Genomic DNA, 18,218 nt, shown 5'->3' on the forward strand with positions numbered 1-18,218 from the left:
GGCTGGATTCCAGCAGACACTGCACTTTGGGGGAGAAGAGGCTTATGCACCCTTCCAGGCTTCAGTGTCCTCTTAAAAGGGACTCAGCTGGCCCCTAAATGGCTTGTAGATGATGGTGTGGAGGAGGGGAAGAAGGTAAGCCCAGAGACCCCTGGTTCAGCCACCAGTTGGCAGTCTGGGTTGTGCCAGTTGGCATGTTGGGGGGAAGGCCCCGCAGGAGCTGGGGGACTCACATAGCCCAGATCCAGGAACTCCGCCTTGTTGGCCAAGCTGAGGAAGGAGGAGCAGATGACGAGGTGAACCTGTGGGAAGGCCACCGCTCAGCACCTGGCTGGGGGCAGGGGGCCCTCTGGGCCAGGGTGCCCAGCACCGCAGCCCCAGCTCCCCTTACCTGCAGGGTGGGCAGCAGAGCGGCCAGTTGGGAGAGCTGCTCCTTGAAGGCCTTGTCCTTCTCCTCATACTGGCTGGGGGAGGGGCAGGCAGCCTCATTTCCAAGGGGAGGGCGGCTCACCGCCCCAGGGACCTCAGGATGGGGCAATGCCGTCGCCCCGCCAGCTTTGTGTGCCCTTCCCTGCCACCCTCCCTGTGCCCTGAACCTCCTTGCCTTCCTCACCCGGCGGACACCGGGATGTTTTGCTCCCCAGGGTGGGGTGGGGCCTGTCCAGTCCCAGGCCGTGAGCCAGGTGTGTGGAAGGAGGCCAGGGGGCAGGGATGGAGAGCCCGCTCACCTCTGCACGGCCCGCAGCAACACGGCTTTCCTCTCTGCCAGCCTGTCCTGGGAGGGACAGTCTGCTACTGACTGGGCATGCCCAGCCCCGCCACCTCCCAGTGCTCTGCCGCTCCCCTGGGCCTCAGCCACACACTGGCTATCTGCCCAACCTGCTGGCCCGGCTGCCTGAGCCTGAGGCCGGCCTTCCCGCATCCCGCTGCCTGAGAGTCCCAGTGTCCTCACCTTAAACGCCACCTCCTGGGGGAAGTCCTCCCTGACCAACCCCACCACCAGCACAAGCTAGGGTAGGCCCTGGCTTCCCTTCTGGAACTCTCCTGGCAACTGTGATTAATTCCTGGAAAGCAGTTCAATGCCTGCGGCCCCGCTGTGCTGGAAACTGCAGGCGGGCCCTGAGAGGGCCTGCCCCATGTCGCAGGCAGCGAGTCACGGCTGATAAGGATGCTCAGCCTATGGCCGTCCTGTTCGCCCACCACGCACCTGCATGCTGCTGAACAGGGCATGGATGGCCGCCTCCTCCTCCGCAGCGCTGCGGCGCACCTCCTCCACCATGGCCTGCAGCAGCGTGATGGCCTCCCGTGTGGCGGTCTGCAGGGCCTTCACAGCCTGGGGAAGAGGCGGTGTCAGCCTCCTGGGCGCGCGCATCCCCAACCCTGCCCCTGCCGGGGCGTGCAGGGCACCCCGCGCTCACCAGCACCGCCTGCTCCAGCCGCTGGCCTACATAAACCGGCTGAGGAGGTCGCATAGTGTTGACCCCTCCAGAGAGCCAGGTGTGACCCATCATGCCGCCCTCTGGCCCCAGCTCCTTGCCACCTGCCGGATGCAACGACTTCTTGTCAGTGGAGAGTATGATGTAGGCCTCGTGCAGAGCTGCAGAAATGGCCGGGCTGGGGCGATGTCCCCATCCCCACTACCCGGCCGGTGCGCCTGCCGCTCACTGCGCTGCGAACCGTCGGCTCATGGCCAGAACCCGCCGATTTAGTGGCTTCCAGCGTCCTTGATGAATCTCATTCCTTGCAGCGGCGCGAGCAGCTACCATACGTGTTGCAGTAATTTTGTCTCCGGGTCTGGGCCAATTCAATCAATCCCACGCCTGGCGCCGCGGCCGATCTCGGTGTCGGTGTCACCCGAGCTATTCCGGGTCACCGCCTGGGCGGGATGTGACTCGATGGCCTCCGCTAACAATCCCAGGCCTCGCCCAACTGAAGAAGAACGAATGCCGAGAGAGCAGGTGTGGGGCAATGCTGTGAGAACGGAGCCAGCGGAAGCATGGGGTTGGATGGCAGAAACTGCATTTACATTTACTGGAATATAAGTGTGTGTGGAGTGTGTGTGTGTGTGACCTCTCAAGCCACCCTCCGCACCCTCAACAGTAGCCAAACGGCAGTGCCCACCCTGGCCACGTGGAGGCTAAATTTGGCTGAGAGGGGAAAAAGGAGTGGGGCCTGGGGGTTTCCTTCCCGGGGACAGACTCGGGGCTGAGAGCGCAGGGCATGGGCTGCAGCCACGGCATTGATCCCAGCAATGGCTGTGAAAGCACAGACCTCGAGTCCTTTACTCTGACATTCAAGGCCATTTCCTCCCCTGCTCCCCCTACCTCCAGATGGGCACCTCTGTGCTGCTGTGTCACACATGTCCTAGCTCTTGATCAGCACCTCCAAGCTTCTGCTCCTGCAAGGCCATCCTCCCAGGACTGGGAATTCCTATGCGACCTCCACAGGCCAGAGTCCCGAGTGCCCTTTGCAGCCCAGCCCGAAGCCTGGCCTCTGCTCCTTAGTCCTTCCTAGACTCAGCGGGCAGGGTCATCCCTCCCGACAGCACGCTGTCCTCACTTTCCCTAGGGCTATAGGTAGTAGCTCACAGCTACCACGTACCCTCAGGGGCAGGCCCACTCTGAGTTGGGGACCAGTGAGCTCTCCCCAAATCGAATGGCCTTAACCTCTGTCACTACCTGGCTATTCGCTCAAGTCAGTCGTTCCGGAACTCAGTCTCCCTACCTGTAAAATGGCCACCTTTGGGATCCAGGTGCGCTAGGGAGGTGTTGGAGGATCCACTAATGGATAATCTTCTGAGGATATGTTGGGTACACTCTGCCAGCACCTAGACCCTGGGACCTGGCACCCTTGCCTCCCCCCGGGCGCCCCTGCCTGCTTGCTGCACTCCAGGTCACAGTTGGCACAGCACGCCACCTCCAGGCCGTCCCCGGAGCTGTCCACGAGGAACTGCAGCAGCCGGTCCACTGGCGGGAGCCCGCTGGGGCCCTTCACCACCGTCTGGTGTCTGTGGAGAAGCTGCAGCCAAGATCCAGATGCCCCTTCTCCGGGGCTCCCTGTCTGCTCCCGCCCCCCCACATTCCAGGCTGGGGCTAAATATAGGGTGGGTGGGGGATGGAGTGCTTAGGTACTGGCATCTGCTATAAATATCTCAGCCAGTGCTCACTCTCACCCTGTCCCTCCCCCAGTCCACTCCTGGGTGAATCCTGGGAGGTCATGGGGTTGGCGACCTGGGGTGATAAGGCAGAAGCCTTTCCTCAAGCCCTTCTCATTGCACTGGGCACAATTACAGCCATGCCTCCCCACCCTCCCCCCCACAACTTGATCCTACATCATCTGCTAATGTTGACCTAAGACTTCAGGGACCAACCAAGTGAGTTACCAAGAGTATCCTGACGCTGAGCTGAGGTCAGGTACTCCATTAGCACTAAGTCCCGACATGACAGTGCCCTAGCCCCGCCCCTGTCCCTAACTTTCTGTGGGAGGCCTTGGGCCAGTAATCCCAGGCCTCAGTTAACCTGACCTGGAAAATGGGCGGGAGCGCGCGCATTCTCCAGCGGAGAGGTTCCGGCTGGGTGGGGCCTCTCCCAGTCCGCGCTGGGAGTCAGAGCCTTGCCCTCCCTGCACCTGGGTTCCTGCCCAGGCAGAGCCAGGCTCCCGTCCCAGGGAGGGGGACCGTGGGGGCTTCCAGGCACTCACTGGCACAGCGGGCAGGCTAGACGGCCATCCGCGGCGCGGCCGCGCAGGCAGCCGGCGCAGAAGTGGTGGAAGCAGTCGAGCAGGCAAGGGCGTTCGTACTGGGCGTGGCACAGCGGGCACACGAGTGGGTGGCCGCTCGCGGCGTCCACGGCGTCTGGGCCCTCCAGGGGCGCGAAGATAGCTCCCGACATCTGCGAGGACAGCGCAGGACGGCGGCAAGGCGCCCAGCGGTCGCAGAGCTGGGAGCAGCAAGATACCCGGGCGGGTTTCGGAGCGCCGGGCCGGGGAGGCGTGCGGAGGGGCCGGCCCGGGGCTCTATCCCCACCTCTCCCGCACCCGCGCGGTGGCCCTAAAAGGTAAGGCCGCTGGACCCGACAAAGCTTCCTTCTCGGTGGCCAGCCAACCCCTTCCTCCACCTCTCCCACCAACCCTCACTCCCACCCCAGGAATTCCCCTCTCGGTGTCCTCTGGGTGATCCGCAAGCGACACTCCTTCCGCGCTGGGCCGCCGGGTTGCTCAGGAGAGGTGCTCTTGTCCACCAGCTCCAGATTGTCCGCCGCCTCACGGCGAGGGCCGGGACTACCGCTCTGCTCCCTTGTTCCGGTCAAGGCCACCGCCACGGCCACTCCATGCCCAGTCCGGGAGGAGGAGAGGCAGGAATGCGGCGGCTGCAAAGGATGGCGCCGGGTGAGGGTCCAAGGCTGGGACTGGACCCCGCCGCGGGTTACAGAGCCCCGAGTGCGCAGCCGCAGGAGCTCAGGGGCCGCACCCACCGAACCTGAGCAGGGACAGGAGTGGGTCCGCGTGGCCTCATTTCCTCCACGGCCAATTGGAGGTGACAGAGAGCAGCGGACGCCCCTCCACAGACATCCCGATGCTGGGGAGAGGGCATGCGAGTGCTTGGGATCTCTAGGCTCCCTTTGGCTGGTTGGGGCTCTTGGCTAAGTAATTGACCTCCGGAGCTTGCCAATGATGGGGTGAGACTTTCTGAAGTGAAATGAGCAAACTAGGCTTCCATATAAGTAGGCCCCACCCTCACCATCAGGTGCGTTCCCAGGAGGGGGTTCGGGTAGGAGGGCTGAGGAAGAGGCTCTGAGCCTATCCAGAAGGGCCTCTTCTGCCCTTCGAGGCTTGGCTAGTGCTCCTTTATCCCAGCGCGATTTTCGCTAGTGCCCTTCGTCCATAGGTCATTATCTGCCTTCTTTGCACACCTTATCCTGAACTCTGGGAAAACAGCCCCTATCCCTGCCTCTCTTGAAGTCAAAGAGTCAAGGGCAGAGCCAGTCCCACAGAAGGTGCTCAAAGTCTTAACTAATCAGTTAGAAAAAACTAGGAGATAATATTCGAGCTGGGTTTTGAAGGATGTGTAGGAGTTCTCCAGGGGGAAGAAAGGAAGTGAATTCTAGGCAGAAACTACCTGTTCTTTTAAGGGTCCTTCCTAACCTTGGTTCCATTTGTGCTTCAGGTCATGGTAATAATAACAATGGCTAATGTCTATGGGCCAAAAGTACTATTCCAAGTTCTTCTACTTGTATTAACTCATCTGGTCCTGACAACAACCTTAGGAGGTAGAAAATGTGACCCTGGTCAGTGGTTGAGCTGCTATACAAAACTGGACGGGTGCTTGATACGTGAATGACAGACACATTAGTTCCCTCTGGAGGGGCAATAGGAGGTGGGTGTACGGTTCCTGATACTCAAGCTTATTTAATCCATCCATTCCTGTCTTCATCTATTCGAGTAGTATTTATTGAGCATCTGCCGTAGGCCATACACATAGAAGGGAACACGTCAGTCAAGGTCAACCAAGTACACAAGGACAATGATGCAGACTGTGTTAAATGCCCCAAAGGAAATGATCAGGATGATGTGAGGGAGGGCAGCTAGGAAGGTGGAGCTGGGAGCACGGTGAATAACCGTGGGCAGAGAGGGGCGCCGAAGCCGAGCCCCTGCAGGATGAGAAGTCAGACACAAGAACAACCAGGAAGGGTTCAAAGCAGAGGGAACAGCAAGTACAAGATCCCTGAAGCCGGAATAAATTTAGAGGAAAGAAAAGAAGACCAGTGCGAGTGAAGATGAAGGGACCGGGGATGGGTGGGGCTGAAAGTGAGGGCGAGGGGTGTGAGGAAGGCGACAGTGGCCTTCTTGACACTCTAGAGATGTCAGGAGGCCATTGGCTGTGTGAGTCAGGAGCGCAGGCTGGGGTCGAGGCATGGGGTCATATTTAAAGGCACGCCCTGGGTCATTGCCAAAGGTCAAGTTTAGATAGAGATGAGAGGAGCTCTTCGCCCTGCAGCCCTTCAAGTTCAGGAAGGAGGGGGCAGCAACAGGAGGGAGAAGGCCCTGCCTCAGCAAGGAGGATGGAGGGACCTACGGTGTCAGATTCTGCTAAGGGAAGCAGGAAGAGGAGGACGGAGACCTGCCCTTGGTGCTTAGCAGGGGCCAGTGACCTTGACTCTGCAGAGAACTGTCTGTTGGGCAAACACCTGACCAGAGTGGCTTCCACAGAAGGTGGGAGGACAGAAATTGCGGAAAGCTCCCAGAGGCAATTCTTCTAAGAAAACTGGTGTAGAGAGATTGTCTTTGTTCAGGCTGCTATAACGAAAACATCACAGACTGGGTGACTTAAACAACACTTGTGTATTTCTCACAGTTCTGGAGTCCGGGCAGTCCAAGATCAAGGTGCCAGCAGATTTGGTTTCTGGTGAGGACTTTCTTCTTGGCTTGTAGCTGGCAAGCTGACTCTCCTCACATGGTAGAAAGAGATCTTGTGTCTCCTCATTTCGTAAGGGCACCAGTCCCATCATGGGCGCAACCCCTGTGACGTCATCTAAACCTCATCACCTCCTAGAGGCCCCACCTCCTAACGCCATCACATTGCAGGGGGGACACAAACATGCAGTTGGCAAAAGATGGAGACCAAAGAGGTAGTAACTGAAGGGAAACGTTGGGGCTTAAGATGGGAGCTGTGAAAGAATGGTCCAGAAAATAAGGTACATTGAGGATTTCATGGGGGGGCGGGGCGAGAGCTGTTGGAGTGTTCCAAGTAGGCGGAAGTGTATGAGATTAATGCCTGAGTGTCCACGGGCGCCTCAGATGGAGTCAAGGACACTCTTCCACAGTAACAGGAGGAAGGGCAGAGTCGGGGGTATAGATGCTGGATGGTTGGATGTGGAGGCAGGGTGTCTGTAAATTCTCTTCGGACCGCTTTTCTATTTTCAAAGAGAGCAACGGAAGTCATCAGCTGAGAGGGTGGTTCCCCGGGAGGGCCTGGCACTTGGACCAGAAGGGTAAAACTCACTCAGGAGAGGATTTTAGGGTTGGTAGGCATCCCAAGGGCTTATTCAGGGTTAGAGTTGTATCAGGAGAACACATACTAGTTTGCACATAGAATTTAACGTAAAGGATCATCAGCTAGGAATAAAGACTTGTAAACTAGGTCACTGAAGGGGCAAAATACAAACAGAAACTTCGGAAGTGGCGACCACCCCTGGAGTAGTGTTATTAAGATGTAGCAGCGTGAAGAGGGGGTGCCCTCAAGGAGGGGCTGCTCTACTGGGGTCTCCGTGGGAAAGAACAGGAGACTGGTTCTACCAATATTGGAATAACAGCAAACTGGATTCAACTGCTGCTTCTGGAACGTTCCAACTGCCACTACCCAGATGAAGAAGCAAGAGTGAGTGACACCAACAGAAACAAGCAGGAACCAAATAGGAAGAAGTCTCTTCTTTCTCCTTCAGCCTGTAGTCTCTTGTGTAGCCCGCCTCCCCCCGCCCCGCCGCTGCCCCCCGCCATAGGAAGAACCTGAAACCCAGCAGCTGGCAAAGCAGAAACGTGGTTTACACCCAAGAATTGCAGGGTGGACTATAACTGGCACAGGAAGCCTGAGTTTAAAACTAGACCTGTCAGCGTGGTGTGTTTCTTCCGACCGTGGTAAGCCCGGATTGGTCCTTGGCTAGGTGAGTACATGGCAGCCAGGTAAAGGGAGTGCAGGGTCTAAGCAACTGAGTGATTATAATGCAGGACCCTGGCATGTAATTGGTAAGGATGGGAGGGTGACGGTGGATGAAAAACATTCCAGGTATTAAACAAAAACTTTGACCTTTCACGGCTGAAGATCTTTTTAAAACAAAAGGTTTATTAGGCTATTGCTAGAAATGAAGAAGATGCCTCTTGGGGCATGGAGGCTAAACCACCAGCTCTGGGAGTTCTGCAAGCATTTTTATACATCAGGTAGCGAGGAGGAAGATGTAAGCCCTTCTGAAAGGATTTACATTAGCTATAGACACAGGGGGTGGGAGAAGCTGAAGCGGGGCTAGTTCTGCAGGGCGGGAAAGGAAGAAACGTTTGCTCCTGTGGGTTAGCGATGCGCAGCAGATGGGAAAGTTCATGTGTGAATAAGAAGCAGGGGCTCCTGGGGTTCTAGACCAGAGAAATAGCCCCCTGGAAATTAATCCTAAATTCCAAGCGCTAGAGGGGAAGGGGAGCAGTCTTGTCATAACTGGTCCGCAGGCATTAGCAGGGTAAGTCTTCTTTCTCTTTCCAGCCGCTGTGAATTTAATTTGGAACATCTCTGAATTTTTTTTCCGGCCACAGTCAATGGAGTGTTAGGCCTGGGGAAGAAGACCCTTGCCACTCAGCTGTGGTCCATGGACCAGCTGCAGCATCTCCTGGGAGCTTGTCAGATATCCACGGTCTCAAGCCACCGAGGCCCAGTGATTAGACATCTGCATTTTAATAGGATCCCCAGGAGACTCCTGTCTACCAGCCAGTTTGAGAAGCACGGGCAGAACTGGGAAACCAGAAGGCGTGAGCTGGAAAGGCAGGAAATGGTGATCGGTGGGTGGGCGGCTTGAACTTGAGATTGTGCGAAGGGGTCAAATTGGAGAGTGTACCTCACTGCGGCAAGGGCAACGGCTGCGAGACACAGCCCCTGGGCACCAGCTTCCAGACTATTCGGTAGGAAGAAGCCAAAGTACTCTCCGGCATTGCCATCCCAGGGCCAGAAGGCCTCACCTCCCCCAAGTTCGTGGGTTTGACTCTCATCCGATTAGCTGGCAACTTAAAGTTTAGTGAATTTCCCTCTTTTTCTTTCCAAGCCTTTCAAAAGTAGAGCGAAACTCTTTATTTCTCTTTGAGCAAATCCGCTCTGGCTCCCCTACCCCGATCCTTCTCGGTGAGACAGGCCACCCGCCTCTTTCCTGCCTCTTCCGCCCCAGGCCTGCGAGAGCACAGGTCTTGCAAGCAGGGAAAAGCAATCGCTCCCCGATCGTGCAGCCCCGGGCGAGACGGAGGCGCCCGAGGGGCGTGGTCGAGCGATTGGCTCGGCCTGAGCCCTGTGAGCTCTGTGCGCTGCGGCCTCTTTGCGTCTGCGCAGTTCGCTCAACTCCCTTTCTGCCTCCGCTGCCGCCATGGCGCCTGTGGTTAGTATGGCTCCGCGTGAGGCCTCGGCTCCGGGACGGGCACGTGGGCCTCGCCGGCCCGGCTCCTGCCGGGCCCGCGCGGGACGGCGCTCTGCAGCGTCCGCCCGGGGCTGGGCTGGCAGGCTGGCCGGATCGGGCCAGGGCCGCCGCCGGGCTCAGCACGTTGTGGGCGGAGGAGGCCGCGGCCTGGGGCCCGAGAGGGAGAGCCGCAGCTCCCGGAGGCCGCAGATCGGGATCGGGCCTCTGCCTGCGGCCAGCAGGGAGCTGCAGTGCCGAGGCTGCGGCCTGGGCAGGTCAGCGGTCCTTGGAGCCCGGCCGGCGTGAGGCAGCCAGGGTCCGGGCCTGGTTACCTGGGCGGAGGGCGGGGAAGGAGAAGGGAACCTGCCATCCTTGGGACCTGAGCATCCGGGAAGCCTATGGCCGGGACTCGGGGACGAGTGGAAGGTGGCCTGGCATGTTTGATTTCAGGGAGAGGCCAGAGTGTGAGGACCCCTGTAGCGTCTCTGTAGAAAGTCAGCCCCTCAGGGCGCCGCCGTACAGCACCTTTTTGGTGTTGGGTTCTCGTCTCAGCCGGGCTGGGACTCGGCCGTGCGGCGTCCTCGTGTCAGTCCGCCAGCATCCCACGTTACTAGGGAAAACTGAGTTTCCTACCCTCCCCTTTTGTTGGGACACTCGTGTTAACGTTTTCGGTTCCCCTACTCTTTCTCCTTGGGTGGGCTCTTAAAGCTTCTGTGCATTTGTATCATTTTGGTTTAAAACCATGATGGGAGGTATGGAGCCCGTTGTGGGCAGGTCTTTTACTTGCCGATTGTATATTTCCGGTGCTAGATCTTAAAGCTGCCCTTCTGCTTGTAACTATGAAGAGATGAAACGAAAAAAAAATCAATGATTTTTGCAGTAGCGAAGTGTTTGAAAAGTCGACCGAGTTAATATGTTTTAGATGAAGTTCTTTTAAACATGAAGGGGGCGGTAAGATGTGTTGTCGGAAAGGTCTTTTTAGCTCCTGCAAAAGCTTTTTAGAGCAGAAGTGCAGTTAAGTAGGTTGTACAGATGCTTTTGTAATGGTGTTAGAGTTTGTAGAGGGAGAAGATTAAGCTTTGTGAGAGTAAAGGAGCTAGACCCTTGTAGGATGTATGGCAACTGATGGTTTGAAAGTGCCAATTCATAGACTAAATTAGTCAAAAAGGCCAGAAATTGTTGACGGTAGTGTTGCAGTTAAAACCTAAGTTTTGGCCTTACCCTTGTCCCAGCTGGGTGAATGTGCTGCTGGGATGGATGTTCAGTTAAGGTCACTGTGCTTGTGAGGGGACGTGGGACCGAATTAAGGGAGGATAGCTAGACTGGATCAGGACCTTAGTCTGGAGAGTTAGGACAAGTATTGATTTCACATTAAAATTGTTTTAGGTATGCAAGGCATTCGTATGCCTGTGACTGAGTCCTGGAATAAAAGGAGTATTTCTTGAAACTTTAGTTTTTGGAAATTTGATGGCAAAAGGAAAAGTTTACTGTGGTTCGTAAACTAACGGACCTCCATGCCTGTACAGATCGAGGAGGCAAGACGGTGTAAATGGTTCAAAAGTGCCAGAATGATTTCCCCTGATTCCCTTCCAGAAGGCTGTGACCCCCACGCCCCAAAGCTTAGGTATTATCTCACCTCCATTCTTGGGCGGAGCATGGCTCTTGGCACCTTTGCAAGGGAGCACAACTCCATGGGTTTCGCATTTGTATGGGCTTTTACACCTCTGGTGTTTTGAGTTCTTTTAATTTTTCGGGGCGGGGTGGGGAGGGCGACTGGTTGTGCCTTCATCTCTGTTTGTATACTTTCTTAGAAAAAGCTTGTGGCGAAGGGGGGCAAAAAAAAGAAGCAGGTTCTGAAGTTTACCCTTGACTGCACTCATCCTGTAGAAGATGGAATCATGGATGCCGCCAATTTTGTAAGTTATGCCCGCGATGCCGGTCGGGGCGGTAATGAACCTTTGGAGATGTCGCTGGGAAAATGTAGTGGAGCATGTTTCTACTTCCGGCGCGTAGGCAGCTCTGCGGTTCTGGCTCGGCGTGGGAACTCTGGAGTGTGTTCTAGTCGCTTGTGCCTCAGCCTTCTCTCGTGTAACAGTCATGAGGAATAAACGAGTTGGGCCCTAGCACATCAGTGCTGGAAAACTTGCTTTTCCTCCATCGGCATCCAAAAATAGCCTTACTTAAAAGTTACCAGGAAACAGGCAAACAGCCTCGGGTCCAGCTTCCCCGTGCACGTCGCTGTGCTTAAACATGAGCGATGGCCCTTATCCTCACGGGCAAGGGGCTGTCCCCGAGCTGGGCCCGACTGCTGGGATCTGGGGCACCGGGCAGATGGCAGCATGTCCTCAGGCTTTCCGTGTTACTAGCCTCAGAGCGTCCGTGTTGGTGTTAAAAATCCTACATGCTGACTTTTGGAGCTTGGTTTTTTTCAGACCTTGCTCTGTACTGAGTTTTTTTGCCCCTGTATTTGGCCCGTTCCCCAACGTTCCTCTACTCAACTCTAGGAAGTCAGCCTCGTTGCCACATTTTGACTCTGCACCTTGATTTGGCATTTTCCTCTTCGATAATCACACTTGGGGAATTTGAGCTTCTTGGGCAGAAACTTCTAAATTTACATTTGTTCTCAGACTCCAGAAGGTCGACTGTTGCCAAGATAACAGTCCAACAGGAATAATTTTCAAAAAAAAAAAAAGTTAAAAAGTTTGGCCTTTGGGCCCCGGTTACACAGAATGGAATTCGGATGACCTCTTGTAGTTCTCTGCCCTTGTGGAGACGCCTTTTGTGTCCCCGTCCCGTAAGAAGTCTCTCTCTTGGCTCCATAGTTCCTTCTCTGTCCAGTGACTTCTCGTTTTTCCTCTGTGGCCTCTTTCCCTCCTAAGCTTTGTGGCTTCTCCCAGTTTGTGTCTGTGGGGGCTCTGTCCATCATTCCCTCCTCCCTTCCTCCATGCTCATATGCATATGTGGTCGTCTTTCCTTCTAGAAGTTTCCTTAGGATAGAAAACCTGAGTCACTTACGAGTCTCAGGTGCAAAAACCAAGCGTTCGGACCTGGCGACTTCTCCTCATCGTCAGTCAGCATGCTGTGTGCGCATGGGAGGTTTTTAATAGAGGATTGTAGGAGTTTTGGAGCTGAAAGAGACCTCATCTTTGCAATAGAAAGAAAACTAGAAAGTGTCTTTCTTTTTTTGGACAAAGACTCTTGAAGTCCACAGAGGCGAGTGAGCAGCCCAGGCTGCCACAGGGCTTTGCCGAGAGTCCTCCTCTGGGCCCCTGGGCTGCGGCCCCTTCTGTACCATGCACGTGGCCCCTGAGCAGATCTATGATTGTTTTGGTCACTGTTTTTGCTCCTTCTACTTGGTTGAAGACTGACTTTCTCTGATGGTACCGAGGACAGGGCTTTGTACTTAGCTTCAGAAGTTGCTTGCAACCTCGGTTACCTGTACCAAGCTTATGGCTGTTTAGCTCAGGGTTTCCTGTCTACTCTACTTACCTTTGACCCACGAGTCAAAACCTTCCACGTAGAGGCACATTTGACCTGCGTGGTGCAGTCAAGTATGTTCGTGCTAGGATTTTAGAGTTGAATGGTGCCTTTTTCTAATTGCTATTCCTAGATTTACATCAGACTTACATCAATAGCTAAAGATCTGTCATTTTTTAAAAGATCGAACATTTGAAAAACTATATTTGTTCAGTGTAAGGAGTAGGAAAAATATTCTGGTGAGGTGAGTGGACTCGCTACTTCACTAATGAGTCAATTTGATGATTTTTACAGGAGCAGTTTCTTCAGGAGAGAATCAAAGTGAATGGAAAGGCTGGGAATCTCGGTGGCGGGGTTGTCACCATTGAAAGGAGCAAGAGCAAGATCACTGTAACTTCCGAGGTGCCTTTTTCCAAAAGGTATGGGGGACGTGTGCTGAGTGTTCCTCGCCCGCATCCTAGCGCTAAGATTCCCACCCTCATCCAGGGCGCAGAGAATGAACGATCGAGCGAATGTGGTTGTGGTAGTTAAAAGTATTCAACTTCTGGTAGTTTTAAAAAATTTGTTTTCACAGGCTAAAGTATTTCAAGCAGTAAAGATGCTCAGACTTGCTTAGACTGCATTCTTAAAAATGAAGATACCGCTGCTTCCGCCTCTAGATCACACTGAAGAGCTTTCATTTTTAACTCTGTATTTCTTTTCTCTGTAAGTGTTACTCTGATTATGAGGAATCGGAAATTTCAGTCGAAACTGAAGCCATTCCATTTAATTCCCGGGGGTCCAGTTTTTTTCCTGAGGCAGAGACATCAGTTCACCTGCAGTGACGTATTATACAGTTTTTCTTTTGAGGATGAGCTTAAAGCACTTTCCAAGTCACTAAAGAATTGGGCACATTTATACCTAGCTTGCCCAGAGCCTGGGGTGTTCTTGGGGCTTTTAATCAGACTGAATCAAGTAGTGGAACATACGAAGGTGTGTCAGGACAAACTTATAGTTAAGACTTTGCTTTTATTTTTAATGAGATCAATCAAGAGATGACTTGAAAGCTTAGGCGAAGGTCTCATTCCACCTGGCTGAGTTATTTTATTTGTGCAGAAGGCAGTTTGATCTCTGTGACTGTAGGGAGGGACCCCAGGGCGTACCAGATGACCAACTCGCTGGGCCTCGCGGAGCTCCCGGGGAAGGTTCTGTAACCTTCTGCGACCTCTTTCCGCATTTACCAGCCTGGTGCGAGGGTGTCCCCTGATGCCGTTTACTTCAGTTCGCACAAATGTTCTGTTCTTCACCCAGTGGAGGAAGAAAGGAACCTTCATCTTCCATTAAAACTTTCCTGTCTTGATGGTAGGAGTTTCAAGAAAATAAAACATTCAAGGTGTTCCTAATCTAGAACCTTCTCTTGCTGGTTTCTGAACTTCTCCGCTTTTCACCTAGCTTCCCCTCTACTTTCTATTACGAAAAGTTTCAAACTCCCTGAACGTTGGAATTATCCACCTCACCCAAATACGATATGACAGAAATAATAAATGAAAGAAAAACAATACTTTTTTAGATGGAACGACCAGATTGATTTATTTTTATGTAGGGAAAAGTGGATAGAATTGAACAGAGATCTTCACATCTTTGTGAAGATTGCTTTGTTGGCGTAAGTAACACCGTTGAACAGTATCATTCATTTCTTAGAGGCGTGACTGTGTTGATCCCTTATCACTTGGGTCTTTCCTCACATGCTAGTCTGCCCATGTGGCTCCTTTACCCTCAGTCGGAAGAGGTAAGTATCAGAGCCCCGGTTGCAGAGGTTCGGGAAGGCCACTCGGCCCAGCAGCGGGTTTCCTCGGCGCCCTGTGCCCTTTTCTCTTGATGGCTCTGGGAAGATGCCGGCGTAGATAAACTCCAGGAGAAAGGTGCTCTGATCGCAGAGCTGGAGCAGGGGCGGGGTGGTACCCTGTCCTAGCGTTGGGCAGTGCGTGTCACACCGCAGGAGCAAGTGTGTGTGACACAGCCCTAGGAGGCAGTGCCCGTAACCTGAGCAGCCTCTAAAGGAGGTCTGAGTCGGTGAGGCAACGAGGAGGGGGCACCGGAGCCCCCCGGGAACCCAGTGGCTTCTCCACGAAGTGGTGGCTGTGTGCTTGGCTGTGTGCTTGATTGTCCAGTGACCGCCCTATCTTTCTCCGAATGTCACTGAAAACCATCTTTCAGGTGTTCGCTATTGTTTCATAGATGACTCTTAGATCTTCTTACCTGTCCTCATTTTTATTGCCGGTTTAGATGAAACGTGGCTACTCATTCTTGTTAGATCACTGGCCGGGTGTGTTTGCCTTATCTTTGCCATTTTTGAAAGGTGAGAAAACGCCTTGAATGGTAACCATTTTGAACACGGGTTTTTCGTCAAAGTTACAGAGTTTCAGAACGCAAGCAGGCCGGGTGTCCAGCGGAGTTCTCAAGTGTTCTCTCTCTGCAGGTATTTGAAATATCTCACCAAAAAGTATTTGAAGAAGAATAATCTACGTGATTGGTTGCGCGTAGTTGCTAACAGCAAAGAGAGTTACGAATTGCGTTACTTCCAGATTAACCAGGACGAAGAGGAGGAGGAAGATGAGGATTAAAGTTCGCTTTATCTGCAATAATTTGTACGAGTCCCTTGAATAAAACTTGGGAACCAAATCGGTGGTTTTCCTTGTATCTCTGCAGTGTGGATTGAACAGAAAATTGGCAATCGTAGTAAAAGGGCTTCACTTGGGCTGCCACTCACTTCTCTGTAATTAGACTTTTCTTTCTGGCTTGAAAACGTCAGTTCTCGAGGTAGTCGTACCAAACTAGAAGAGTAAGTCTCCTGTAAGGGAACCGACGACACTTTGACATTGAGCAGGTGGATGAGGGTGTGGAAATGTGAGCTGCAGTCAGTCACCGTTTCACTTTTAAAAAGTGACAGTTTCATACGGTGCTTTTCCCAGATTCAGGAGTATAAATGTGGGGACTCCTAGTGAGAGCAAGACCGGCGACTTCCTTCTGAGGTTCCCTTCGTGGGAAAGTGGCAGCGCTGATAAAGATGCAGGGTCCCGGGGCATTTGTCTTTTCGTTTTTTGATGACAGTACTCTTGATGCCCATAATTATGTATGTTGATCTGTTTTCTTCCTCTAGAAATAAACTGTGGTCCTTTGGCGTTGCTGCATATTCTGCTGCCCCCCACCCAGGAAAGGGTTTGGAGAGTGACTAAAAGTCCCAGGTTTTAAATTTAAATAAAGTGCCAAAAATGAATTTGTAAATAATGGTGGTTTCTCCGCGTCTTTGCGACTCACTGTCCCTCTGGCCGCCAGCAGGGGGAGCTAGAGACGGGCAATAGAGTTTCCAGCTGTCAGCACCTGCGTGTGTCCTGGGTGGGAATTCTTTGCTGCCCAGAGCTGAGTCTTCATGGGGGCAAGACACAAAGGCCAAGCGGTTGGGAGACAGACAGCTCAGGCCGAAAGAAATGTTGAGATGCCCAGGAACTAGTCGCTTCCATGCCACTTAGGCCATGACTAGATTTAACATCAAGTCATTCCACAAACTGACGTTAAGCAGGCCGAAATGGCAGGTGTTCCTGCATGATATCGGGACAGAAAACACGACGACTCGGGTGCAGAGGCTAGAGGTCTGCGGAGGGTGGCCTAAGAGGCTATAAAGATGTAATTGTCGCTGACAGAAAATCAAGAATGTTTGCAGGTGACTTTGGAAAGAGACCCTGATGCCTTATGGTGCCCTTGTAAAATCCTTTAAACAATTCTGCAGAAGTGTCTGCATTGTTTTATAATGATGGTGTATAAAACCCGTGTTTTAAAGAGCTTGCCTACAGCTAATTTCCACACCTGAGATTCTTGCGTCTGCCAGTTGCATAGCTGGAAATTAGATGTTCGAATCCTGCGTTGGCTCCAACTCAACATTTGGTGCTGCTTGGGTTGAATTTAATGTGTTGAGGCTTTGCAATTTCATTTGTGCCAAAGGCTCTAGCATTTTCTATTTCTATGCAAATTTCCCGAAGCAGAATTGTTTGCACGTTTCTCTGCCCTCACAGGAGGCAGGGTTTCTTTCCAATTCAACAGAGGCATCACTTGCTCTTGGGCACTGCCCCTTACCTGACTAAGTTTGTGAGTAAGTTTATGTCTTGAGTTTGCAAATTTGACTTGCTTGTCGCATTGATGTTTCCCTGTGATAATTCTTAAATTCCTAGTGTGGTTGTACAGTTTTAACCCTGGGTTGGAATTAGCATCTAAGTTTCTTTAAACCACTCCCAGATTTTAAAACTTGTAATAAAATGGAAACTTACTGGTTTTTCTATGTCTTTTTGAGCTCTTGTAATTGAGTTTTGATCACATTTTATATTAAAGTGGCTAACACATGGCTACTGTTACTGTGCAAGGCTTTTTTTTTTTTTTTTTAAAGGATTGGCATGTCAGTCTGTGTAGCAATGAAAGTTGTGTTGTTTGTCCTCAGTGATTAAGTGCTGTACTGACAATGACCTTGGTCTTCATTAAGCTTGAGAAGACGATACCCTTAGTTCCCATTTTTCCCACCGTAGCTGTGCTTCAGCGAGATTTTGCAGGTGACAGAACAGCTCTCCATGTAGAATTTCTTCAGATCTTTGCAAACAAATAACTTTTTCTAAGAGGGGAGACACAGTATCAACCGAATTGCATTACCCCGTTATTATACCAGCCGTGCCTGAACCACATTCTCGACCAATTTCCTTTATACCTCATGCCTCAACTGCCTGATCGGAAACATTCAGGGCACAGGAACACATTGAGCCATGGGGAGTTTCAGGCTGAGATTTAAGATCAGAAGCGAAGTGGGAAGTTGGTCTCATCCTCAGCCGACTCCACTTGCCGATACATCTGCCATCTCTCGTCTGCAGGTTTAATAGTTTTCCTTTCGAAAGCCTCGGTGGCCCCCTTCCTGTGACTTAGTCGTATAGGTGCTTTTCTGAGTGGTGGTACCTAGGAGCTCTCCAGGAAGAGCCAAGCATTGAAATAACACAGGTCTGAACTGGTCACCAGCGGTGCTTAGCATGGGGGTGTGCAGAAACATCTGTGTCAGAAACGGGGTGGGGAGGGCTTTGATCATAATCAAGTATTTTTAAGAAAATTGGTCAAAATTACAGAATGTCCTGCGGTGTTCAGACCTCAGCCTTTTAATTTTAAGGGGACACTTTCTTGGAAGGTGAGCAGGACCCCAGTGAGGCCATGATGGTCCCCTGTCAAGTCACTGATCAAACTTCAGGAGAGAGCCTGAAAGGTGGCTTTGGTGGCCCACTTGTTGCCAACGTGGTCCTCATGATTCACCCCCAAGTGTTGGAGACACAGCCGGGTGCTGACCCCTCCCTGTGAAGCGGGGGGCACATACCTAGTCCGTGGGGCCCTGACACGAAACTACAGATTTGGCAGTGCTGAGGGGACAGACCTCCCCGTGGGGACCTTGGACAGCACAGGGCTGGCTGGGGTCACAGGTCACCTGTGGCTGACTCTCCTCTGGGGTCCTAGGCTTGGCGGTGGCTTCCTTCTGGAAGGTAGAGCAAGTGGCCTGGTCTGCTGGAGGAAGCAGGGGAACTCTGCCTTGTCAATGAAGCC

The 18,218-nt window shown here is 52.8% G+C and overlaps 2 protein-coding genes and 1 long non-coding RNA gene across 5 annotated transcripts; 2 read left to right on the forward strand and 1 right to left on the reverse strand.

Moving 5' to 3' along the window:
- Nucleotides 1-6: 6 nt before the first annotated feature.
- RNF207 (ring finger protein 207) lies at nt 7-4,127 on the reverse strand. Its single transcript, XM_039842035.1, has 7 exons — nt 3,700-4,127; nt 2,759-3,007; nt 1,419-1,614; nt 1,208-1,333; nt 729-775; nt 392-464; nt 7-302 (listed from the first exon to the last, which is right to left on the reverse strand). Exons 1-7 carry the CDS (start codon nt 3,888-3,890, stop codon nt 84-86), a joined length of 1,101 nt encoding a protein of 366 aa, XP_039697969.1. The 5' UTR covers nt 3,891-4,127; the 3' UTR covers nt 7-83.
- Nucleotides 4,128-4,242: 115 nt separating this feature from the next.
- Nucleotides 4,243-8,521, forward strand: LOC120585881 (uncharacterized). The gene is made up of 2 exons (XR_005648559.1): nt 4,243-7,658; nt 8,246-8,521. It is a non-coding gene; the product is annotated as an uncharacterized LOC120585881 (long non-coding RNA).
- A 446-nt stretch (nt 8,522-8,967) lies between these two features.
- On the forward strand, nt 8,968-15,881 carry RPL22 (ribosomal protein L22). 3 transcript variants are annotated; one of them, XM_039842359.1, is made up of 5 exons: nt 8,969-9,122; nt 10,952-11,056; nt 12,912-13,036; nt 15,076-15,244; nt 15,757-15,881. In XM_039842359.1, the coding sequence occupies exons 1-4, from the start codon at nt 9,111-9,113 to the stop codon at nt 15,218-15,220; spliced, it is 387 nt and encodes a 128-aa protein (XP_039698293.1). In that variant the 5' UTR covers nt 8,969-9,110; the 3' UTR covers nt 15,221-15,244; nt 15,757-15,881. The 3 variants fall into 3 exon arrangements, with proteins under 3 accessions (XP_039698294.1, XP_039698293.1, XP_039698292.1); XM_039842360.1 differs by lacking the exon at nt 15,076-15,244 and having other exon boundaries at nt 8,968-9,122; XM_039842358.1 differs by lacking the exon at nt 15,757-15,881 and having other exon boundaries at nt 15,076-15,278.
- The last annotated feature ends 2,337 nt before the right edge of the window (nt 15,882-18,218 follow it).

The sequence above is a fragment of the Pteropus medius genome, unplaced genomic scaffold (genome assembly GCF_902729225.1).
Source record: "Pteropus medius unplaced genomic scaffold, Ma_sr-lr_union100, whole genome shotgun sequence".
NCBI classification, from domain to species: Eukaryota; Metazoa; Chordata; class Mammalia; order Chiroptera; family Pteropodidae; genus Pteropus; species Pteropus medius.